Source organism: Camelus ferus, chromosome 10, assembly GCF_009834535.1.
Source record: "Camelus ferus isolate YT-003-E chromosome 10, BCGSAC_Cfer_1.0, whole genome shotgun sequence".
NCBI lineage: Eukaryota > Metazoa > Chordata > Mammalia > Artiodactyla > Camelidae > Camelus > Camelus ferus.
Genome location: NC_045705.1, coordinates 4,406,949 through 4,427,486, shown reverse-complemented (window position 1 = coordinate 4,427,486; position 20,538 = coordinate 4,406,949). Strand labels below are relative to the sequence as shown.

The following is a 20,538-nucleotide window of genomic DNA, read 5'->3' as shown; positions in this document are numbered from 1 at the left end:
TGGGCTGGTCATAGTTCACTGCCAGCACTTGAGGTAGGGGTGTGTGTGCATGTGTGTTGACAACCCTGATTTGCAACGCTTGCTGATTTCCGTGGCGTGAAAGGCTGCACTTTAGCTCATTTCAACCCAAGTCACTGAATGCGGGGTGGGAAGAGATGCCACGTAACGGTTCTCTGGAGCCCCCGTGAGCCTGCAGCACACGGCAAGCCCGCAGTCCGTCTTCCTGACCTCCCTCAGTCACGCCTTTGTTTTGGTTAGGTCAGTCTCTGCTTTGTTTATTTGCATCTCTATCCTGTGACATTCCTTCCTTCTCTCCTCCCCTCTCCCCCTCTGCTCCTCTTTCCTTCTAGCTCCTCCCCATTATTGCAAAGCTGTGATAAGAAATTTAAGAAATTGCATATCCACTGGGATATCTTACAACTTTCTTCAGGTTTTAACAGTCTGCCATTACACAAATACTGAGCAATTGTGATTAAAATACATTAACACCCGGCTACTAAAATGTAATTGCTATAAATTAACTGTGACTCCATGCATTTATTTAATGAATTTTCATTTCTTTTCTAAACTGACAAAGGCTGTTAGAAATTTGCCTAAATTCGCAAATGAAGAATTTAAAACAGATGAGTAATTCTAATTTCTCTCCCAAAGATATTTTTAGTAGTGAGTGGCAAGAAGGGTAGAGGAAAATTAACAAGAAGAAATAGCATTAAAAGAGGAGGAGGAGATAAAGATCGAATTACATATAAATTACCAATTTGTTAAAGCTCCCTTTCCCTGCCCTCACACAGAAAGCCACTGTGACCCCTCTAAGCTAGGGGATAAAACCTGGGTAAAAAAAAGGCCATAATTGGCTCAACTCAGGATATATTCAGTGTTTCTGATTTTTAAAGTGGAGGGGAGGGAAGGAGTGTATTTCCATCGGCACGAGGACATTGATACGGGACAGCGGTGCTTCAGGAAAGTCTCTGGCCATCTCCCGTAGAGTTAACAAACATGAGGGTGTTACTGGAATGTCATAGCAGTGCCACCCGAGGTACACAGGTTCAGCAGATCCTGGGGTTTCCTGAGAATGTCCCGAGGTAGAGGACTGGCAGAAGTAACTTCACCAGTATCTTTGCACAATGTCCTACCTAGTCAAATGCAGGAGCTGTTATTTAACACATTAACAACTGGGGTTGCAGCATTTCTTATATTATTTGGAAGCCTGTGTTCTCAAAAGGAGATTACACCTCAACACTTCTCCTTGTATGACCTTTGAGGTAATGCAGCCATATATTCTCAAAAAGTGTTTTCCTAAATGCATGCTTTTTGGTCAAAATCAAAAGAAAAGTTTGTTACAATGAATGAACTTACGTGCAGGATGTTTGGAGTCATTGTTTTAAGCTGCTTTTAAGATGTCAATTTTAATTTGACCCTTCACATATCTTGTTATTTATAGCTGAAATAATTTGACCTTTCTTGCTGTTTTTTTTTAAGCTTCCATTATTATAGTTATAAATGAACAAGTAGTCATCAGGATGGCATAAGTAGACCCAAGTTTGTGAGGAAACAATATGTTATGGTTATGTCTATTGTTTATAAAATTTTTTTTATCCATGGTGCTTAAATGCTTTAAAAATAGTCTTAGCTCAGCCTCCCATTAGAGACTGCTGGGTAAGAAGGAATAAAGCAAAAGTAGTTTAAGAACAACAAAAAAGCCAGGAAAAATAACTTACCTTTCTGGTCCTAATAACTCACTATTCAGAGAATTTCATTTGGTACAACCAGAGTTATGACATTGTTAGATCACAGTGTATGAAATTTTGCAATTTACCCCTCTCTTCCACTGTCTCAAGCTAGATTCTGTGAAAATGGTCAGTTGCTTTCCTGGATGAATACTTTTTTTACTCCCTCATCTTACAAGTGTAAATGGTTTTATTAAAAAATTGTTAACTTTAATTTGAGTTATGTTTGGTGTCAACAGTCATAAGCTGTAGAAGCAGAGAGGATTGCTGGCCTGCTGGCCTTGTAACCACTGTGTTCCATTTTAGAAACCTTGACCTGCAATATGTGCTGTTGAGATTTTACTCTTTTATAAAAAAACTCCAAAGGAAACTTCCTAAGTCATTTTAAAAAGTGATATATGCATTACAGTGGACCTACTCCAAAGAATAAATTTAATAGGAAGCAGGTACGACTTTGTATTAAGAAACTCTTATGATCATGATCCATAAAATATAAAAATTAATCTCTGTACACAGGCAATGATATAAAGGCATATTATCATCTTCATTCTGTAGAAAGGGAAGCAGATGGAGAGAGTTTAAATAACTTGACCAAGACTGCACAGTTGTCAGGGTGTAATTCAAAAATGAAATACAAACCCGTGCACTCTCCTGGAGAGTGTACTTCTGCTTACCTTCTGAAATAAAAGGTGAGATTCATATAGCACCGTTCTCCAAACACTTAAATTTCTTTTCCCAAGTATATTCCTATAAGAGAAGTAATATTACTGGTAAACGTAAAGGTGAAAGTATGATTAAATATAAGAGAGTTAGATCTAAATAGATGAGGTCCAATGAAATAGGATTCATGATGGATCACTGACTTAATGCGTAGAATCAACAGATTCAATATTGAAGTAGTAAGTGACATTCAAGTAGAAATTAAATGGATTGCTGTGGTCCCAGGTAACCTTACCTTTTTTTGTTGGTTTTTTTTTTAAAGATGAAGATGATTTTTCAGCATACTTGGCTGCCATGAAAGAATATAAAGTAAAATGCATTTAGCCTGTGATTTCATATTACGTATTATATGAAGGTCTTGTTCATATGTCTGTCTTCCACACCTTCTGTGAGATTTGGCTTTTGAGTTCTAGTTTCGGAGAGCTGTGGGTTGACTGACTTGAGGACTGTCTCTGGCGAGTTGCCGAGAGTTAACTTGACCCGTATCTAGAAGTGAGCCTCAGGCTGTCCCTAGACAACCTGCCGGAGCTTCATCCTGGGAAGCTGTTTTAGAGGGGGGAGCTGGTCAGGGGTTGGAACAAGCAGAGGAGAGAGACTTGCCTGTAGTCCCAGATTAGGACTCTGATCTGATTTTCCCAGCTGCAATACCAGTGGGAAAATAATCCAGTCTTACCTCAGAGACTATGTGTAGGTGTCTTCCACATTGATTGTGTTCAGTCTGCTCGTTATGACGGACCACTTGGTGTGGATTGGCTATCCTAGGCATATCACCAGGAAATTATTTTTGCAATAAGCTACATCATCCATGTTTTGTTTCCGTAAACAGCTTGGGCTGTTGTAGATTTCTCTAACAGTTGCTTTTGATAGCACTGTAGAATATCATTCAATCTTCTCTTCAAAACTTGGAGTCTTTCAGACCTTTGGTGGTTTGAGGCAGAGAGTTACAATCTTACATCCTGGCGGGACACTGTAAACACTGACTAGTGATGAGCTGTAACTGGTACCAACAACACTCGAGTTTAACCAAAACTTGGAAGGGGGAGAAAAAGTAAAAATGTGAGCAGAATTACCTTTCAGATTTGTTTGATTCCATCACTACTCACTTCATTGGACAAACAAGTTATGGTAAGGTTCTCAGCCGTGAAAAGCGAGCCCTGAAAATTCCTATAGGATAGCACTTAAAAATCCATGGTCTATAGAGAATTATAATTCACATATACTTGGAGGAAAAAAACCCGAACATGTTTGGATAATCATTCTTCTAACCACATAAAAACAGTTCTAGCCATTACTTTTGAGTGATTTATGAGCACTCCCTTGTGGCTGTTTATTAGAACCACTTAAAATAGCAAAAGAAGAGCAACAGGGAGCTAAATTGCCTGGTTTAATGGAACACACCCTCAGTGAAAGCGTGTGGACCCAGTAAGTGCGGTATCGTCACGTGTTAGCCAATATCAGATTTGCTTCTCTGCTGCGGAAAGTAAGTGAAATAACTGGTAATAGTTTTTGAATTTTAAAATGGGCCAATATCTATAAAAAATAAGTTGTTTAAACCCAAGGTTTACAGGTAATGGTTAAGAATTATAAAGTAGTTAATTGTGCCTTAATTACTGAAAGACCTTTTCAATAATTTATATTATCAGTATCTAGGGAGCATTAAAACTGGTTTTGTATTTTTCCTGAAGCCTCTGTGAGGTCATGCAAAGTAACACATCCTGCAGATATTATGGGAGCCTGACTCTCCTAACTCTGTGACATGATCTCTCTGCCATCCCCTCTCCCCGCCCCTACCAGGGTTACCTTCTGGAAGGAGTTGTATCGAGCCTTTTGCCCAAATCTGGGGAGAAAGAGTTCCATGTGGGCCCGAGCTCCATTTCTCTAGATTCTTTCTCAAACCTTATGAATGTTAAGTCATCAGAGATGCATCCTGGTTCACATTTTTAATTAGGGTTTTCTATCATTTTGTATGTTATTTTCCTTTATTATGCAGTAGTAATAATTTTTTTTGTGCGTGACCCTTTTTTGGCTATATGCCATTAGAATCAACCCCTGTGTCTAGATGCCCAGGGTTCTCTGCGTGTTGGCTTCAGTTGCATGCCTACCCTTCTGGTGGGAACATGGGGGGAGGGGAGGACATTGCAGCTGAAAACCTCATCACGTAACGTACCGTTATCCCAAGAAAAACTGGATACGGTAACTCTTTTAAATCCACCAGAAATTTAAATACCTGCCTAACTTCACACTTGCGCTACTGCAGAATTGAAGAATTTCGTCCATGTGGTTGACCGGTGTGAGGGGATGAAAGGCATGTGTTCCCTGTGGGGGTGAACAAAGATGAGGGTCAGAAGCAACTATATGGGGTTGTAAATCCACTTTGTGCCCTTTGAGTATTGGCATTTCCATTTCAGTCTCTTGAATTTAGACCCACATCTTGTGAACAGCAGCCCATCGACTGCACACAGAAGCAGCATCATATTTCAGATGTAAAACCACACATGTATTATTACGGTTTATGAAAAAATTTAGATTCCTGGTTATCTAACCGCTGTAGATGGGTGCTCTGAATGGGTCTCTGTTCTGTGAAATTAACCTGGATTTCCATTTCTACCTTTTGAATAACTAAATTTTACATCATCTTAGGAAATTCTAAGGCTGCTTAGGAAACTTCTGAACACAAAGTTGACACTGAGAATTCTGTGAAGAAGCGAACATCTGTTGAAAGCCTGCCATGTGCCAAATCTGTGCTTGCTGTTTTAAAAAGGCATAGATCTTTCCTTTAATTTTTATAGAAACTGTAAGAGGTACAGCGATGAAGACATTGAGTCTTAGCAGTTGGGGCTGCCAAGATTCAAAATGGAACTGGCTCTAACTTTAACACTCACATTCTTAATCCATTCCAGGTGATTTTTCCGTTTCGAACTTCATTACTCATATAAAATCGACTTAAATCTCCATTGTGAAGGGCTTGTTCTTGCATATAAGTAAATACTCAGCAAATCACATCTCTGTTTTATCTCTGTCACCCCATTGGATGTTTTTCTCCCCCTTCGTTTTTATCCATTTGGTACCCCTGGAACTTTGGTTTTATCCTACTCTCATTAGTAGAATAAGAGTAGGGTGAAGAAAGAGGAAAAAAATGAGCAAATCCGAAAACAAAAGGAAAAAATGAAAAGCTACAGAAGAAACAGCTAGGAAGTAATAGTTGCCCCATAGGATGGTTGTTAATGATCGCATTTGGTTTGTTATAGCCTCAGGTTTTGTTTTATTCCCAGGTCGTATTTACATAACAGCCCCAGAAAGGTGGTGGCAGAGATTTAAACTATTGGATATGAATGTGAGTGCCAGTGTCTTAGTAAATGGCTCTCCTACCCACTCTCTTTTCTCATCTTTCCCTTCCCAATAAAAAAGTTTCACTCATACTGATTAGTTCTGTCAATTTGAGGTGAGATACTCTGCTAAAATATTTCTCCGAGTCTTCCCATGGTGTCCAGCATAAAAGGTCCAAAGGGAAATCCATGGTCTTCATTCTTTCTCTGCCAAACATGCTCCTACCTCATTTACCCTAGTTCTTGTTAAATAGCTTTATGTTTTATTTATTATTTAATTATTTTATTTTGGTGGAGGGAGGTAACTAGGTTTATTTATTTTTAGAGGAGGTACTGGGGATTGAACCCAGGACCTCATGCATGCTAAGCAAGAGCTCTATCACTTGAGTTACACCCTCCCCCCATTGACCCTAGTTCTCAATGTGATGCTGAGGAAGAAAACTTAGTGCCATCTTTGATTCCTCTCCTTCTCGGTCCTTTTAAGTTTTCAAAAAAAAAAAAAAAAAGAAAGAAAGAAAGAAAAGAAAAGAAAGGAAAAAGAAAAAACCTACCTTTGTAGTTCCCTGCTACCCATCCATCAACACCGCAGGCACCTGACCTAGTTATCACTTCACACTTGCGTTCTTCTTGCAGCCGTTCAGCTGGAGTATCTTGCCTTATCTCTTCATTCTCAAACCATCCTGCATATTACTTCCTAGAGCAAGTTTTTACACTAATCCTTTATTTAGAAGCCAGCAGTGATCCCTTGCTCAGGCTACTTTGCTTAGATTGTGGGTATCCTTTCCTTACTTCTTCCATTAAGTTCCCTACTAATAAGGGACACATTTCTCCAGTTGGATAACGTTATTAGTTAATAACATAGGGCATGTGCTATGTGCCAGAACTGTCCAGCATACTTCATAGTCATTGTAAAAAGTTAACCAAAGGCTAACTTGATCAGGGCACCCACAATCAGAATGCACTCTTAACGAACACTTAATAAATGCTTTCTTTTTCTGCAGTGCACTCCCCCTTCCCACATGCCATGCTTAGTTCTGCCCCTCAGCCTTGGTGATCCCTGTTCAGAGGATATTTTTGCTCTTTGGCGTATCCAGTTCACATGCACCATCCAAATACTACCTGGACTCATTTAGTTCTCACGGACCTTCCCTGTTGTCAAAATCCTGATGTATTTATGCGGAGTTGTGTATAGTTTATCATGTAACTGTTCTCAATATAATCAGTTTTGTCTCAGTTTTCCCAAAAATTTTTAGCAGGGCTTTTTGAGCATTAAATACTTGTTGAATCAATTTTTTTCTTCCTCTCTTCTTAAGTAGACATCAACTTTCTGGAAGGTTTAGCCCATGCCTCATTTTTTTTCCCCTTCCCCACACAGCTCACCATTGTGCTTGGCACATATATAAATACTTAGTGATTGAATATGAGAAAGTCTAGGCCACCTGTCTTTTGTGACTTTCATGGGAAAAATACCTTCTCATAATGTGCACGTAAGATACACTCCAACCAAAAGGGTAATACAGTAGGTTCAGGTATAGAAGTGAATCAAATAGGTAAGTAAATACAGAATGACATGTATTATCTATGTTTATTTGGAGATATTAAAAGCTCTAAATTTTGAGCACTTCCTAGATGTAAGGCACTGAGCTAAATGTTGTACATTCATCATCTTAGTCCGTAGAACCAAGTTGTTGGATAGGTGATGCAGCTGATACACGGACTGGTTAAATACAGCCCATACGCAATGGAACCAGGCTCATTTGAAATACATGCACTTAAGTTCTGTGCTGCATATGCTCTTATTCAACCTCGTTGTTGGAGTTTTCACCACTTAGAAATATCTCTCTGTTCAAGTTCATTAGCTTTAAATACATTAGATCATGCTTGTTTCCAGCATAAAGTAAACATTCAGTAAATGTTAGCCTTTATCGCTGCTCTTTTCTCCAGCTTGCACGAAGGCACTGTCCTTCCCCTTATGCACACTTTAACTTTAAAGGCAGAATCAGCTTTTCGTTAGCTCTGTAAAATCTGGAGAAATTAATGTGTCTGTGGGCATATATATATGTGCCTTCATGAGGGCAAAGAGGATTTAGAGAGTGAGAATTAAAAGTGAACTGCTTTGCTACTGTTTCCAATCCTCTCTCTGTTCTAAGAGTCCTGCTCAGTGTGTCTGGAGGGGTGCCTGTCTGAGCTCACAAATGGGAAGCAGGTGATGGATGTCGGAGGTATCTCCTGCAGCCCTCAGTGTCTCAGGAAGGATTCTGAGTATTGATCTACATTGGATGTTTTCACAGAAGAGGATTTTAGGTCCTCTTTTCAAGATGTCGTCTCGGTTTTCTGCAAACTGGTGAAAGACAGAGTCATGGAAGACACTACTGTAGTTTTTATTTTCGCGTGTACTGTTTTTGTGTGTTTAGATTATGGAATTTAAGAAATAAAACTTGACTAGAGAATGACCAGTTTACTGGAAATAAGTGAAAGCAAAACCCCTTTATTGAAACTTTAAAATTTTGATATAATCTCGGAGAAAGAGTGTAAAGAAGAACATAAGGAACACCTATACACCCTTTAACCAATTTTAGAACAGAGTGACTTATTTGAAAAATAGGTTTTTCTCTTCATCTTAGCATTTTCTAATTACATAATAGGATAGAATAAATGATAAATTTTGTTAACTGGGCCTATCCCCCCTACCCCAACTTTACTGAGAGATAATTGACATACAACATTGTGTACGTTTAGTGTACAACGTGTTGATTTGATACATTCATGTATTGCAAAACGGTTACCAGCATGGCACCAGCTAACCTCCATCTTGTAACATCATTACCATTTCTTTCTGTGGTGGGAACATTTAAAATCCTATGTTTAATTTTGATGCTTTCTAATTTTTTTTTTTAAATTAAGATTTCCTTTTGGCATAACGTTGTATTTAGAGGTGTCTCCGTGCATCCAGTCCCTGCTCCCACACTATCCACCCCACTCTTTTCAAGACTCTTACAGATCTACAGAGCAATTTAAAGATTTATGTGTTTTAAAGCTTAAGTAAATCCCAATGTGAAGTTTTGGGATAAAATATAGTTCACTGAAGTGGAATGAGATACTATTTTAGGGGAGTTGGAAACATGGGAACATTCAGGCAAATCCCAAGTGTAAGGAATCTAATTAAATAGGGGAAGAAAATGAGCCTTATTTTGCAGTTGTAGAATTATAACATTCTAGTGGCAAGATAGAAGAGCTTTTATGTGGCTCAGTTTTAAAATGATGCTTCAACTGACTACATTAAACCAGTGTAATTAAAGATATTTTAAAATTTAATATCTGATGTGCTATTGCTGAGTTAAGTCTTAGAATATGAAATTTAAATATTTAAACTAAGATTCATCATTGTATACTTGTTTCACATGATTCACATTATTGTTGGGCTCAAGTGAAATAATTTGTGAAAGCAACTTAATTATAGAGTAGAAAAAGACTATATGACATGTGAAGTATTTTTATTTCACTTTGAGAAGCACAGGAGAACAAAAGCTGTTTATAAATAAGTTGAATAAAGAAGCCGTCTTTTTTCAATATTATTTGTGTGAAATTATACAGAATGTAATGTACTTGCATTTTTAATTTCAGATTCAAAACGCTAATGATGTACTAATCGCGCCACTCGAGAAATTTCGCAAAGAGCAAATCGGTGCAGCAAAAGTGAGTGTTGCATTTTATTATCCTTTGGATATTCTCCTGGTTATTAAAAATGATGCAGTTTAAGATGTTAACATTTTTGAAGTTAGAATGACCTTTTAAAAAATTCTGTACGTCATTTTGAATTTTGCACAGAGCCTATTACAAAGACTGGAATTCTTTTAGCATAAAAACAATATTCTTCTACTGAACAGAGAAAAAGTCAGCATGTTATGAGTTCCTCACATCTCAACAGTTGTAGGGAATTAACTGTTTTAAAGAGAGTGAAGTTACAATGAAATTATGAAGAACATTCCTAACACATGTATAAAATAAAAATTAGGCACAAAGTTATGTGTGTTGAAAATTAAGGCAATAATCATAAAAGAACTCTTATTATTTTTTGTATTTTTTATTATTAATAAAAATATGTGTTTGTGGGAAGCTTCAGACATGTTTGTCAAGCCTCTACATTAATATTTAATTGATTATGGACCAATTAAAATTTCCATTAACCTAATAATTTCTGAGATTTACTTGCTTCCTCTTTCTTAGATTCACGTTTACCTACCTTCTCAATGTCTTGTAAGGACATAAAATTTTGGATTTCCAAACAGAACTCATCATCTGCCATCCTTGCCCCATCCTTTCTTTGTTTTGGTTTCCTTTTTAATCAATGATAAACTCCTTCCCCGTTGGAGCAATGCTTTTCATCTTCTTGCAGAATTATTTCTGCTCCTTGCCTCCTCCCTTCTGTCTGAAATACTGAAATAGCCTACTGGTTGGTTTCCATGCCTCCATCCTAATCTGTTAACACATTTTTGCCATCTTTGATTGTCATTCTTCAATGATGAGACCTTCAGTGGTTGTCTTTGAGAGAGACAGTTAAATCTCAATAATGAAAACTTTCCACAATGTGGCCATTTGCTACATTTCAGACCTCCCTCAACCCACACAGTTGTCTATTCACCGATTTCTGTATATATCCTGACTCCATCCATGGCTTTGCCCAAACTTTCCCCCTCCCTGGAATATTTCTTACCCTTCACTTGTTGACGTCTCGCTAGCTCTCCATGGCTTATTTCATGTCCCAGCACCAGAAAGAAGCCTTCCTTACATGGTATTTCCTCATATATGTGTTCCCCTTCCAGAATTGATTCTTTTTTCCTCGTAGAATCAAGTAGTTCTCACGTGCTTATTTCCTGTAAAAAAGCTATCACAGTCTGCCTTGAATTAGAGTTTTATGTGCGTTTCTCCACCAATTATGAACAACTATCGAATCAAGGACTAAACCAGAGCCATTTTTGTGTTAATTAACTTGGCAAGCATTTATCAATATCATGGTTGCCCACCTGTGGCAAGTATGGTGTGTTCGATAAGATTAAGGGACACAGTGGTAAACAAGACAGACAAGCTCCTTGCACTTGGCCTTTATTATCTTTTGTGTACTTAACAAATGCACTGAGGATTGTGACACAGAAGTGCAGGGTGCTCCACGAGACTATGATTAATGGAACTGGCCTTGTCCAGAGAACCGGGCAACACTTTCCAGAGGAAGTCTTGGTTAAGCAGAGAACTAAATGATGAGAAAGAAATAGCTAGAAATGAGGATTCGGGGGCGGGAAGGGAGGAACCGTCTTTACATTCTTGAAGAGGGAACAGAGTAGGTGTGAAGAAAGGCGTTGAAAGAGGAAAGAGCGGGCATTTTAGAGGAAAAAGGTTTAATGCGTTTGGGGTATAGAGGACCATGGGCGTGGAGGACGTGCGCTCAGCTTTATTAGTGGTTCATGGCATTTTACACCTTATTCTCTTTTATGCTTATTCACTGATAAGCCAAAGAAAGGTTGTATGTGGAGGAGTGATTATAATCACTGTAGGAATAATCACTGTAGGTGCATGTCGTGCACAGATTGGAGGAGGCAGTGAGGGAAAACCAGTTTGGGTTTTGAGCAACAGGACATTTCAGGGGTGACTCCCAGGGTTCTGGGTTACAAATTTGGGTGTTTTCTGGGGCCACTTACTGAGACAGGCAGCACTTATGTTTGGATGGCAAAGATGGTGAGTTTGACCTTTAGACATAACGAATGAATTCGAGGTTTCTCCAAGACGTCGAAGCGGAGATAGTGAGCTGGCAGTTGTGTGTTCGGATCTGAACTGGAAATATGTTTGGGAATTTTCCTCTAGGGAGTAATTAAAATCATGGGGCTAGATTAGATCCCCCTGGGAAAGAACAAGAGTGAGGAGAGGACCTAGATCCTATATAAGCTGAGAACTCTCAACATTTAATGTTTGGGGAGGGAAAAAACAAGACAGGTAAGGAGTCTGAGGAGGAAGCAGCAGAAGAAGGAAGAAAACACAAGAGTGGTATCCCAGAGCAAGGAAGAGCCTTTTCCAGGATAATAATAGCTACTGGTTCTTGACATCTGTACTGTGGGGGCTTTCACTGAGCTCTTACGCCTGTGACCTCATTAAATCCTCACAAGCAACCTGTGAAGTGAGTCCAGATGTTCCACCTGCTTTACAGTGAGGAGAGTGATCAGGTCACCTACGTGCGCCAGGTCGCAGGGCTGGGAAGTCAGACTGGGTCTGAAAGCAAGCCGTTTTTCCTTCAGAGCCTTGAATTACAGTATTTCATTTCATCAGTGATACTTTTATAAAATTGAAGAGCTTTGCGAAGAATTCCTTCTCTGGTACAGGATATTCCAAGTTTTTGCTTCATTTGAAGTAGTAAATTTTACATGTGTATTAGGTTCTTTTTTAATTGAAGTATAGATGATTTACAATGTTGTGTTAGTTTCTGGTGTACAGCATAGGGATTCAGTTATAAATGTGTATATATATATATATATATATATATATATATATATATATATTCCTTTTCATATTCTTTTTCATTATAGGTTATTACAAACTATTGAATGTAGTTCCCTATCCTATACAGTAGGTCCTTGTTGTTTATCTATTCTGTATATAAGTAGTTCGTAATCTCAAACTCCTAGTTTATCTCTCCCGTCTTTCTCCTTTGGTAACCGTAAGTTTGTTTTCCATGTCTGTGTATCTGTTTCTGTTTTGTAAATAAGTTCATTTGTATCATTATTTTTCGATTCCACGTATAAGTGATATCATATGATTTGTCTTTCTCTTTCTGACTTACTTCACTTAGTATGATAATTTCTAAGTCCATCCATGTTCCTGCAAATGGCATTATTTCATTCTTTTTTATGGCTGAGTAGTATTTCATTGTATAAATATACTACAACTTCTTTATCCAGTCATCCATCCTTGGACACTTAGGTTGTTTCCATGTCTTAGTTATTGTAAGTGGTGCTGCTGTGAACATTGGGGTGTATGTATCTTTTCCAATTAGTTTTCTCTGGTTATACGCCCAGCAGTGGGATTGCTGAATCATATGGCAACTCTATTTTTAGTTTTTTAAGGAATAGCCATACTGTTTTCCATAGTTACTGCACCAATTTACATTCCCACCAGCAGTCTAGGAGGGTTCCCTTTTCTCCATACCTTCTCCAGCATTTATCGATTGTGGACTTTTTAATGATGGACATGGTTATAGATTCTTATTCAAAGGTTTAGGTTAGCTACAGTCAGAGTATCATGAGCAATTATACCCGTTTTATTTTGTTTTTTAAATATCTCAGTTGCTGGACAGATCATCTGTGAGCACACAACAGTGTAATATACCTTCGTCTACTCATTGGAAGGTTAAACTTGTGGTTGAATTGATTCAAATGAAATCTTGAGCATAAATGTTGTTACACTTGGTGGTGGTAATTCTGTGTATTTTATCTACCCGATGGCTCTTAGTACCGTATTATTTCTAAGTTGCTTAAGTAATCCCTGTTTAGTAAAGTGAAAAAATAGCAGGCCTTCTCTGATGCACGTGTAGGTCAGTTTTCTTCTGGCGTTGTGAAAACATCTTGGTAGGAATACAAACCTTGAAGGAGGAGGGCAATAGCTCAGTGATAGAGCACGTGCTTAGCATGCAGGAGGTCCTGGGTTCAATCCCCGGTACCTCCATTAAAAAAGAAAAAAAATCTTGGAGATGTTGATTTCTGTCACTTTACTTCCTGTTTAATTAGGTACTTTCTTCTTTGGTAAATAAATTTATTCTACTAATGACACTGCCGCCTTCCAGTCCTGACAGTGGAGGTTTCCCACAGTGTGTCCAGGCCAGTGGACCAGCTGTGAGGCAAGAATGCAGTTACGTGTGGAGCCTCCCGCTGCAGCTGGGACGCCCTCAGCTTGGTCCAAGTGGAAAACAGAGTCAGAGGGGCCCTCTCCTCAACGACCTGTTTAACCTACTTAACTGAAGTGGATAAAATCCATGGACCACAAACGTTTCCTTTGTAGTGTGTTTTTATGGAGCTTTGAGACACCTGATACATTGCTGTGGAAGCGAGGCCCTGAGTGAGATACAGTTGTGGGGGAGAAAAAAACAAAACACTGTGCGTCTGCGAGAGGCAGTAGAGAAGATTAATGATGGGGTTGTTGAACGGAAGGACAGAGGAGATGGGTCCTGCATTTGAATAGCTAAGGATTAGAAAAATTATCTGTAAACAGTTGTCAGGAATGTATTTATTTAAAGGTTCTTCATCTGGTGGTGTGTGCAGAATGGGGTTGTGCCACAGGCCTGCCCTGTTCCGTGGGTCAGCGTGTAGAACCGAGTGTTTGGTTTCTTTAATTCATCTCCTGATACACTGCTGCGTTAAATTCTAGAAATGAATGGAAAGTAGGCATTCAAAACGATCCACGCCAACCAGAATTTCCACAGTATGAATAGATCTGGAGCAGCATTATTTTAGAGCAAGGGGAACTGTAACTTGTTTTCACACTTTTTGTGTTAACTGGCAGCTGTATTTCATTGCATTGGAGGTTCCTCCTTGCCCCCAGAGGAATAAGTTGTACGTCCTATCTGTACTTTGCACACTTGTTCCTGCGTGAACTGGCTGACTCCAGAGTGGAGGTAGCACTTCATATCTGAGTTCCTAATCAAAGATACTCACATTGGGGAGAAATATGTGTGTGTAAACATGTATACACGCCATACTGTTACATACTTTCAGAGACAGAACTGGCTTCCAGGAGGCCAGGGGCTGACTTCCCGCGTGTAAACAGACTGAGAAGCTAGTTGGTGGCAGAGTGAGGACTAGAACTCAGTTCCTCAGACGAGCAGTCTTTCGATTCCTCCATGCTGCTCTTTAGAATACTCTTTTGTGAGTTTTTTTTCCCTCTGTTTTCAGCACACAAATGATTTGATGTGAAATATCTTAATTATAAAAGTATTTCAAATATGCCTAGACTTGCCCACTTTGAATTAAGCCCGTTGAATACATGTCCCTTGATTTAAAAGTTTCACAGCACACACTAGGCAGTTGGCATTGGCTGCTTTTATTAGACAAAAGAAACTTGAGAAATGTTGCCCATAAACGTTAAAAGGTACATTTTCACTTCTATGGGAAATGTTCTTAAGACTGGTTTTCATTTTCAGTGAGACTTTACTAGAAATCATGTGAACATTCTTCCATGGTTTTAAAACAAAAATAAATAATACAGTATTGATCATGCAAAAATAAAACTTGATTTTCTTTATGTTGATTTCATATTGAAGACTGGAGTAGACCTGGATAACTCTTGTCCCTTTGTCTGTCCATAGTAGAGTTTGGTTCTGACTCTGAACATTTGTTAATTTTGTGGCGAGGCATGTTTCAAAATAATAATTTTAACATGTCATATCTTTGAAAAAAATCTGGGGAGAATTGTTATGATTAATTCCATTTATAGGCTTAAGGTTTCCTTTATGTGAAAAATGGCTACACATACTTGGTTCTCTCAAATACCCAAATGCTTTAGGGAATCTAGAGGAATTACAGATACTGATTGCACGTTAAAAAGATTTTGCCACTGAACTGAGTTACTCATCTGATCTAATGGGTAATAAATACTTGGGATTTATGATGAGAACAGTCCAAAAGAAAGTGGTTTATAGGGCGGATTTAGGTCACCCTCCACCTTCGTCCTGTTTTCAACAGGTCCTGCAGGGAATGGTCAGGATTGGTTTCTCATGAGCGGCTGATGCCTGCTGAGCCCAGTCTCTCTCAGACAGGTATTCTCTGGCCAGGGCTGTATTTGGGACTGAATTCTCTGGGCGAACTATAAACCATTTGATAGTTTTCTTGAACCTACTTGTAACTCTCTATATCGTACCTTCTGTCAGAATCTATTACATTATATAGAGTTGCAGAATTACTGACTTTGTTATTTGATCACGTTTTTGAACAATAATAGTTCCCCTTTTGTGACAGTTAATCAAGTGCTGCCCGCAGCACATTACGTGTAAACTCATTTAACTCTCACAACCAGCGTATGAGGTAAGTGGACTGCTAACACGCACAGAGAAGTGATGCAAATGGGCTGAGGTCACATAACTAGGAAGGGAGTTAGATTTTAAACAGAAATGAGAGAAAGCCTATAGAGTTCTTTAGTAGCACTACCACGTGTGTAATGCTCAAGAAATGTTAACTAGTTCCTTTTCCTTATTCTTAAAGAAGGAAAATTGCCTGGTTATCTCATTTAGAGAGCAAGGTAATGTCTTATATTCATTTAACAACTAGTTCTGTGGAGTCATACAAACTTGAGATCAAAATCTGGCACTTAATACTTACAGGAAATACTTAGGTAAGATAATGACCTTTTAAAGCCTTGGTCTCACCATCTGAAAAATGGACAGTAACAGAACCATCTTCATAGAATTGATATGAGAAGCATCATTTGACATTTCATATAAATTGCTTAGCATAATTTATTCCATGTAGGTACCAAGGTGTTCATTTCTCTTGTTTTATAATTAATAATAATTACTGCTATTATGTACTTACTGTCAGTGTTGCAGAATACTACCATATTAAAGTATTGCAGTAAAATAAGGTCTTTGTTCATGTAGGTTAGTTTGCCTTATTTTGTTCCCTGGACAGATACAAATCCAAGTTGCTTGTTAAATATTTAGATAGAGTGATTCACGGACGTACCAAGCAAGAGGCGTGAGATGGACATTCCTTATAATTAATAACAGTTTACAGTCTATGCAGCACTGTTACTTACAAAAGTCTTACAAAGCAGGGAGTATCATCATTTTTCGGATGACTGTCTGAGACCCAGAAAGATCAAGTGCATTGCCACCAGCCCAGAGGTGCCCGTGTGCTCTGGCTGGGACTCAGATCCAGCCTCCTGATCCCTAATTCAGTAGTTTGGCACCATACCATTCCTGCCTCCTTCACGGGAATGTAAACCTTTCTTTATTGTTTATTGTGTGTTTTCACCATCTTTTACAGCATTCTTACGAGGTGAGTATCAGCTCTGATTGACCCCGGTGCCACCACTGGAAAAACACACAGATCACATTCCTTGGAGACAGTGAGCCGGTCACAGTCTCTATGCTTGACAGGTGGAACCATTCGGTGTCTCCACATACTTTGAAAATTCTGAGGGTAGCATGTTTTTATGGACGTTTTAGAACTTGCCATTCATTGGAAACGCTGAGCCTCACGTAGAGTTAGAATTTTGGATAGGGTTGTAACCCAAAACCATTTTGCTGAACAATTCAACTTACATATATTACATCTTTTTATGTTACATGTGTATGAGTGTTTATGTACAGATATAGATGATTGTAACTTTAGTAAGTGGCTACTGTTTGCTCAGATAAGAGGAGGATATGCTCTTTTTTCCATTTCAAAATAAGCATTTTATTTTATTTTTTAAAAATACTTTTATTGAAGTGTAGTTGATTTACAATGCTAGTTTCAGATGTACAGCAAAGTAATTCAGTTATAATATACATACATATATATTTTTTCTTTTCAGAATCTTTTCCATATATACTATTCTAAGAAATTGAGTATGGTTCCCTTTGCTATGCAATAGGTCTTTATTGTTTTATCTGTTTTCTATATAGTAATGTGTGTCATTTTAATTAGTTTTAGATACAGGAAAGTTGCAAAGATAGTACAGAGTTTCGTTTCCTCAGTTTCCCGCAGTATCAGCATATTATGTCTCCATGATACATTTGTCAAAACTAAGAAATTAACACCGAAAAATCACTGTTAACTAATATATAGACTTTATTCATATTTCACCACATTTCATTTTGACTCAATACTATTGTTTTCAAACATGAAGGCATCTTGTTATTTTTTTGATACAGTTTTTAAGGGCCGATATTTTGAGGTGGGTGAAGTTCAGCGGACATGTATTCCTACTGTGGGAACATGCTCAGGAGAAAGTTCTGAAATGGGAAATGTATCAATCAGAGCTTCTAGGTTGGAGATCCGGGGACAAAAAGGCTTGGCTGGTAGGGGCTGGGGCCAGCTGTCAGGGGTGAGAAATGGGTATGTGGAGAGAACTAACTGGCGGATGCCAGGGGAGGGAGGTGTAGGGGGTTGGACAAAATAGGAAAGAGAGGTACAAACTTCCAGTTATAAAATAAATAAGTCACGGGGATGTAAAATACAGCGTAGGGAATACACTCAGTAATATCGTCATAACTTCTATGGTCACAGATGGTTCCTAGACTTACGATGAGCCCTTCATAGTGTATATACATGTTGAAGCACTATATTACACATCTGAAACTAATATAATATTGTCTGTCAACTGTACTTTAAGAAAAAGTTGACAGTAAAGGAAAGAAATGAGTATGTGGAATGGTTTTATATTTTACTTAAATTATTCCAGTCTTCTTGCCCCACCCACTGAAATCTCTCTTAAAATATGTCTCAGAACCTGTGTTCCCCACAGAGCAAAGCCCATTACATATGGACTTGGCAGTTCATTCTCTTCAATTTATTTGTAGTTGTTTCTGTTTGGTTTTTCGTTCTTTTTTTTAAATTGAAGTATAGTTCATCTCCAATGTTGTGTTAGTGTCAGGTGTACAGCAAAGTGACTCAGTTATACATATTTATGTATATTCCTTTTCAGGTTCTTTTTTATTATAGGTTATTATAAGATATTGAGTAGAGTTCCCTGTGCTGTACAATAGAGATGATATGGTCTCATGTTATGATTTGATTACAATAAACTGTGGGTAAATTATCTCTATTTTCTCTCCTAATTATTCTTATGTTGATGCCTGAAGACTGATAGTTAGGAAACATTTTGAACTTCCCTACAAGTTGTATTTTTACAAAAGATCCTTATAGCAAATTTTCAGGTTAAATATGTACTTCAACACATTTTCCACACAATTTACAGGTGCCATGCATAAATAGGAAGTGATAAAATACAGTGGAGCCTCACTTACAAACATCGGTGTTGAAATCAACGCCGAGAGGTCTGGAGAGTGAAATCTGCTGTCCAGTCGTAGGATTCTTCTCATTCTTCAGTGCTCAGCCTTTTTCAGTGAGAGTCAGACCTGCTTCCTTGTAACAAAATCTTCTCGGTAGCAAGTCCAGTTACTCAGGGTTAACCTGGTGGTGGGAGAAACTCCAATTAACTGATGAAAATTTTGTAGGGTTCTCTTGCTTCTAAAAACGGAGCAACAGTCCCACCTCCATGGAGCAGGTATCCCTGGTGAACTTTGTATCTTCCCGTGGTAATAAGGTGGTTTCCTTGGTTCCAAGGCTGGTGTCTTTCTTTGTAGATACATTCTTTCCTCTACCACGTGTACTCAGTGCCCTGCTTGCTGCAGAGGAGATTCCTCCATGAGAGTTGATGCTTCGGATGCATTTCACATAGATTACGTTGGCTCTGAGCGTTGCTGTGTGTGTTGCCGTTTTTACTCACACCTTCGATGTTCAGGATCACTGCCTTCCCTGTTCTTGGGGTGATTAGGAAGCAAATTATCAGTGATTTCTTTTTTTTTTTTTTCCAAATTGAAGTGGTTAGAAATATTCTGAAATACTTAGATTTCATACTGACTTCTGTGGGAAACTCAAACAAGAACACGATAAACTTGGAAGCATTTTATTTTATGTTTATATTTTAGAATTCAAAGCAAGTTGCAGATATAAACAGGAATACATTGCAGGCATCAGGAATAGGTGAGTTTGCGGTATTTGATATGAACCATGGAGATCTGATAAGATGACTAACTGTCATCAGTGAGCTAAGCCGTCTGTGTTTGATTTTACACTGTAACAGCTGCTTATTTGTTGAAAACAAAAACACAAAAATATTAGACTTTATTATCAGGGTGCTCTAAAAAAGAAAATGAAAGTTGAAGGACTTTCCCAGTCATTATTATTGAATACTTTTTTTTTTCATCTTATAATCTATTCTTTGGGTTTTTTGCAAATGAGTCATGCCAGCATTTGAATTTCAGTGATACTTTATTAGTCCTTTCCTATTGCCCTCACCTATATTTTACGTGTATCAAATTGGAATTAAAACTTTATAATACACATCAGAGTAATTGAAAACCCTCTAAAGACTATGAATCAGTGTGTTAAATATTTAGGAAACACATAGATTTAAAAATTATGAAGAACCTCAGACTACTTCCCCTACAAAATTAATTAAAACCTTACGTTACATCTGAAATACAGAATATTGCCACATATTGTCCAGCAAAAAAAGAAGAAAAAATGTATTGAGTACCCAGTGTCAAAATTTCCAGAGTCAGAATTTGTCTAGAAGCATCTGAATTTGTTGAACATCCCTGTTAAGTTTAGTTATTTTCAATAGGACATTGTTTTAACTTACCAAACTCTTCTTTTCTATAAACAGCTTCAGTTTTTCAGTGTTCTTGTTAAATTTAGCACTGAAAATTGAACATGAAGCCCCAGAGAGTGTCTAGTTGCTGTGTTATAAAAAGTATCAATATTGACCAATACAATTATTTACCTTTTCACTGTTAATGTCACATTGTTTATTCAGATCAAAGTAGAATCTCTGCACCTCTTAAGGTGGAGCTCTTTGGTTCCATACTTGCCTGGCCGACTTTTTGGATCTGATGGTGAGACGTGTAATATGTTGTTACTTCATTCCAAACTCATGACATCTAGATTTTATCACCTAATTTATTGACAAGTTCTCTACCGTCTCATCCTCCTTTCCAAGCTCTGAGTCATTAGGAATCTGAT

The 20,538-nt window shown here is 38.1% G+C and overlaps 1 protein-coding gene across 6 annotated transcripts in view; it reads left to right on the top strand.

Moving 5' to 3' along the window:
- The window catches only part of ARHGAP42 (Rho GTPase activating protein 42), a 269,930-nt gene that overhangs the window by 154,476 nt on the left and 94,916 nt on the right, over positions 1-20,538 (top strand). For all 6 annotated transcript variants that reach the window (XR_004323064.1, XM_032488279.1, XM_006186189.3 and 3 more), the window contains one exon: positions 9,398-9,469. Coding sequence is in view for 5 of the 6 variants with exons in the window: in XM_032488279.1 (XP_032344170.1) it covers positions 9,398-9,469 (72 nt within the window). In the remaining variant the exon portion in view is untranslated. The remainder of the gene's footprint in view (positions 1-9,397; positions 9,470-20,538) is intronic.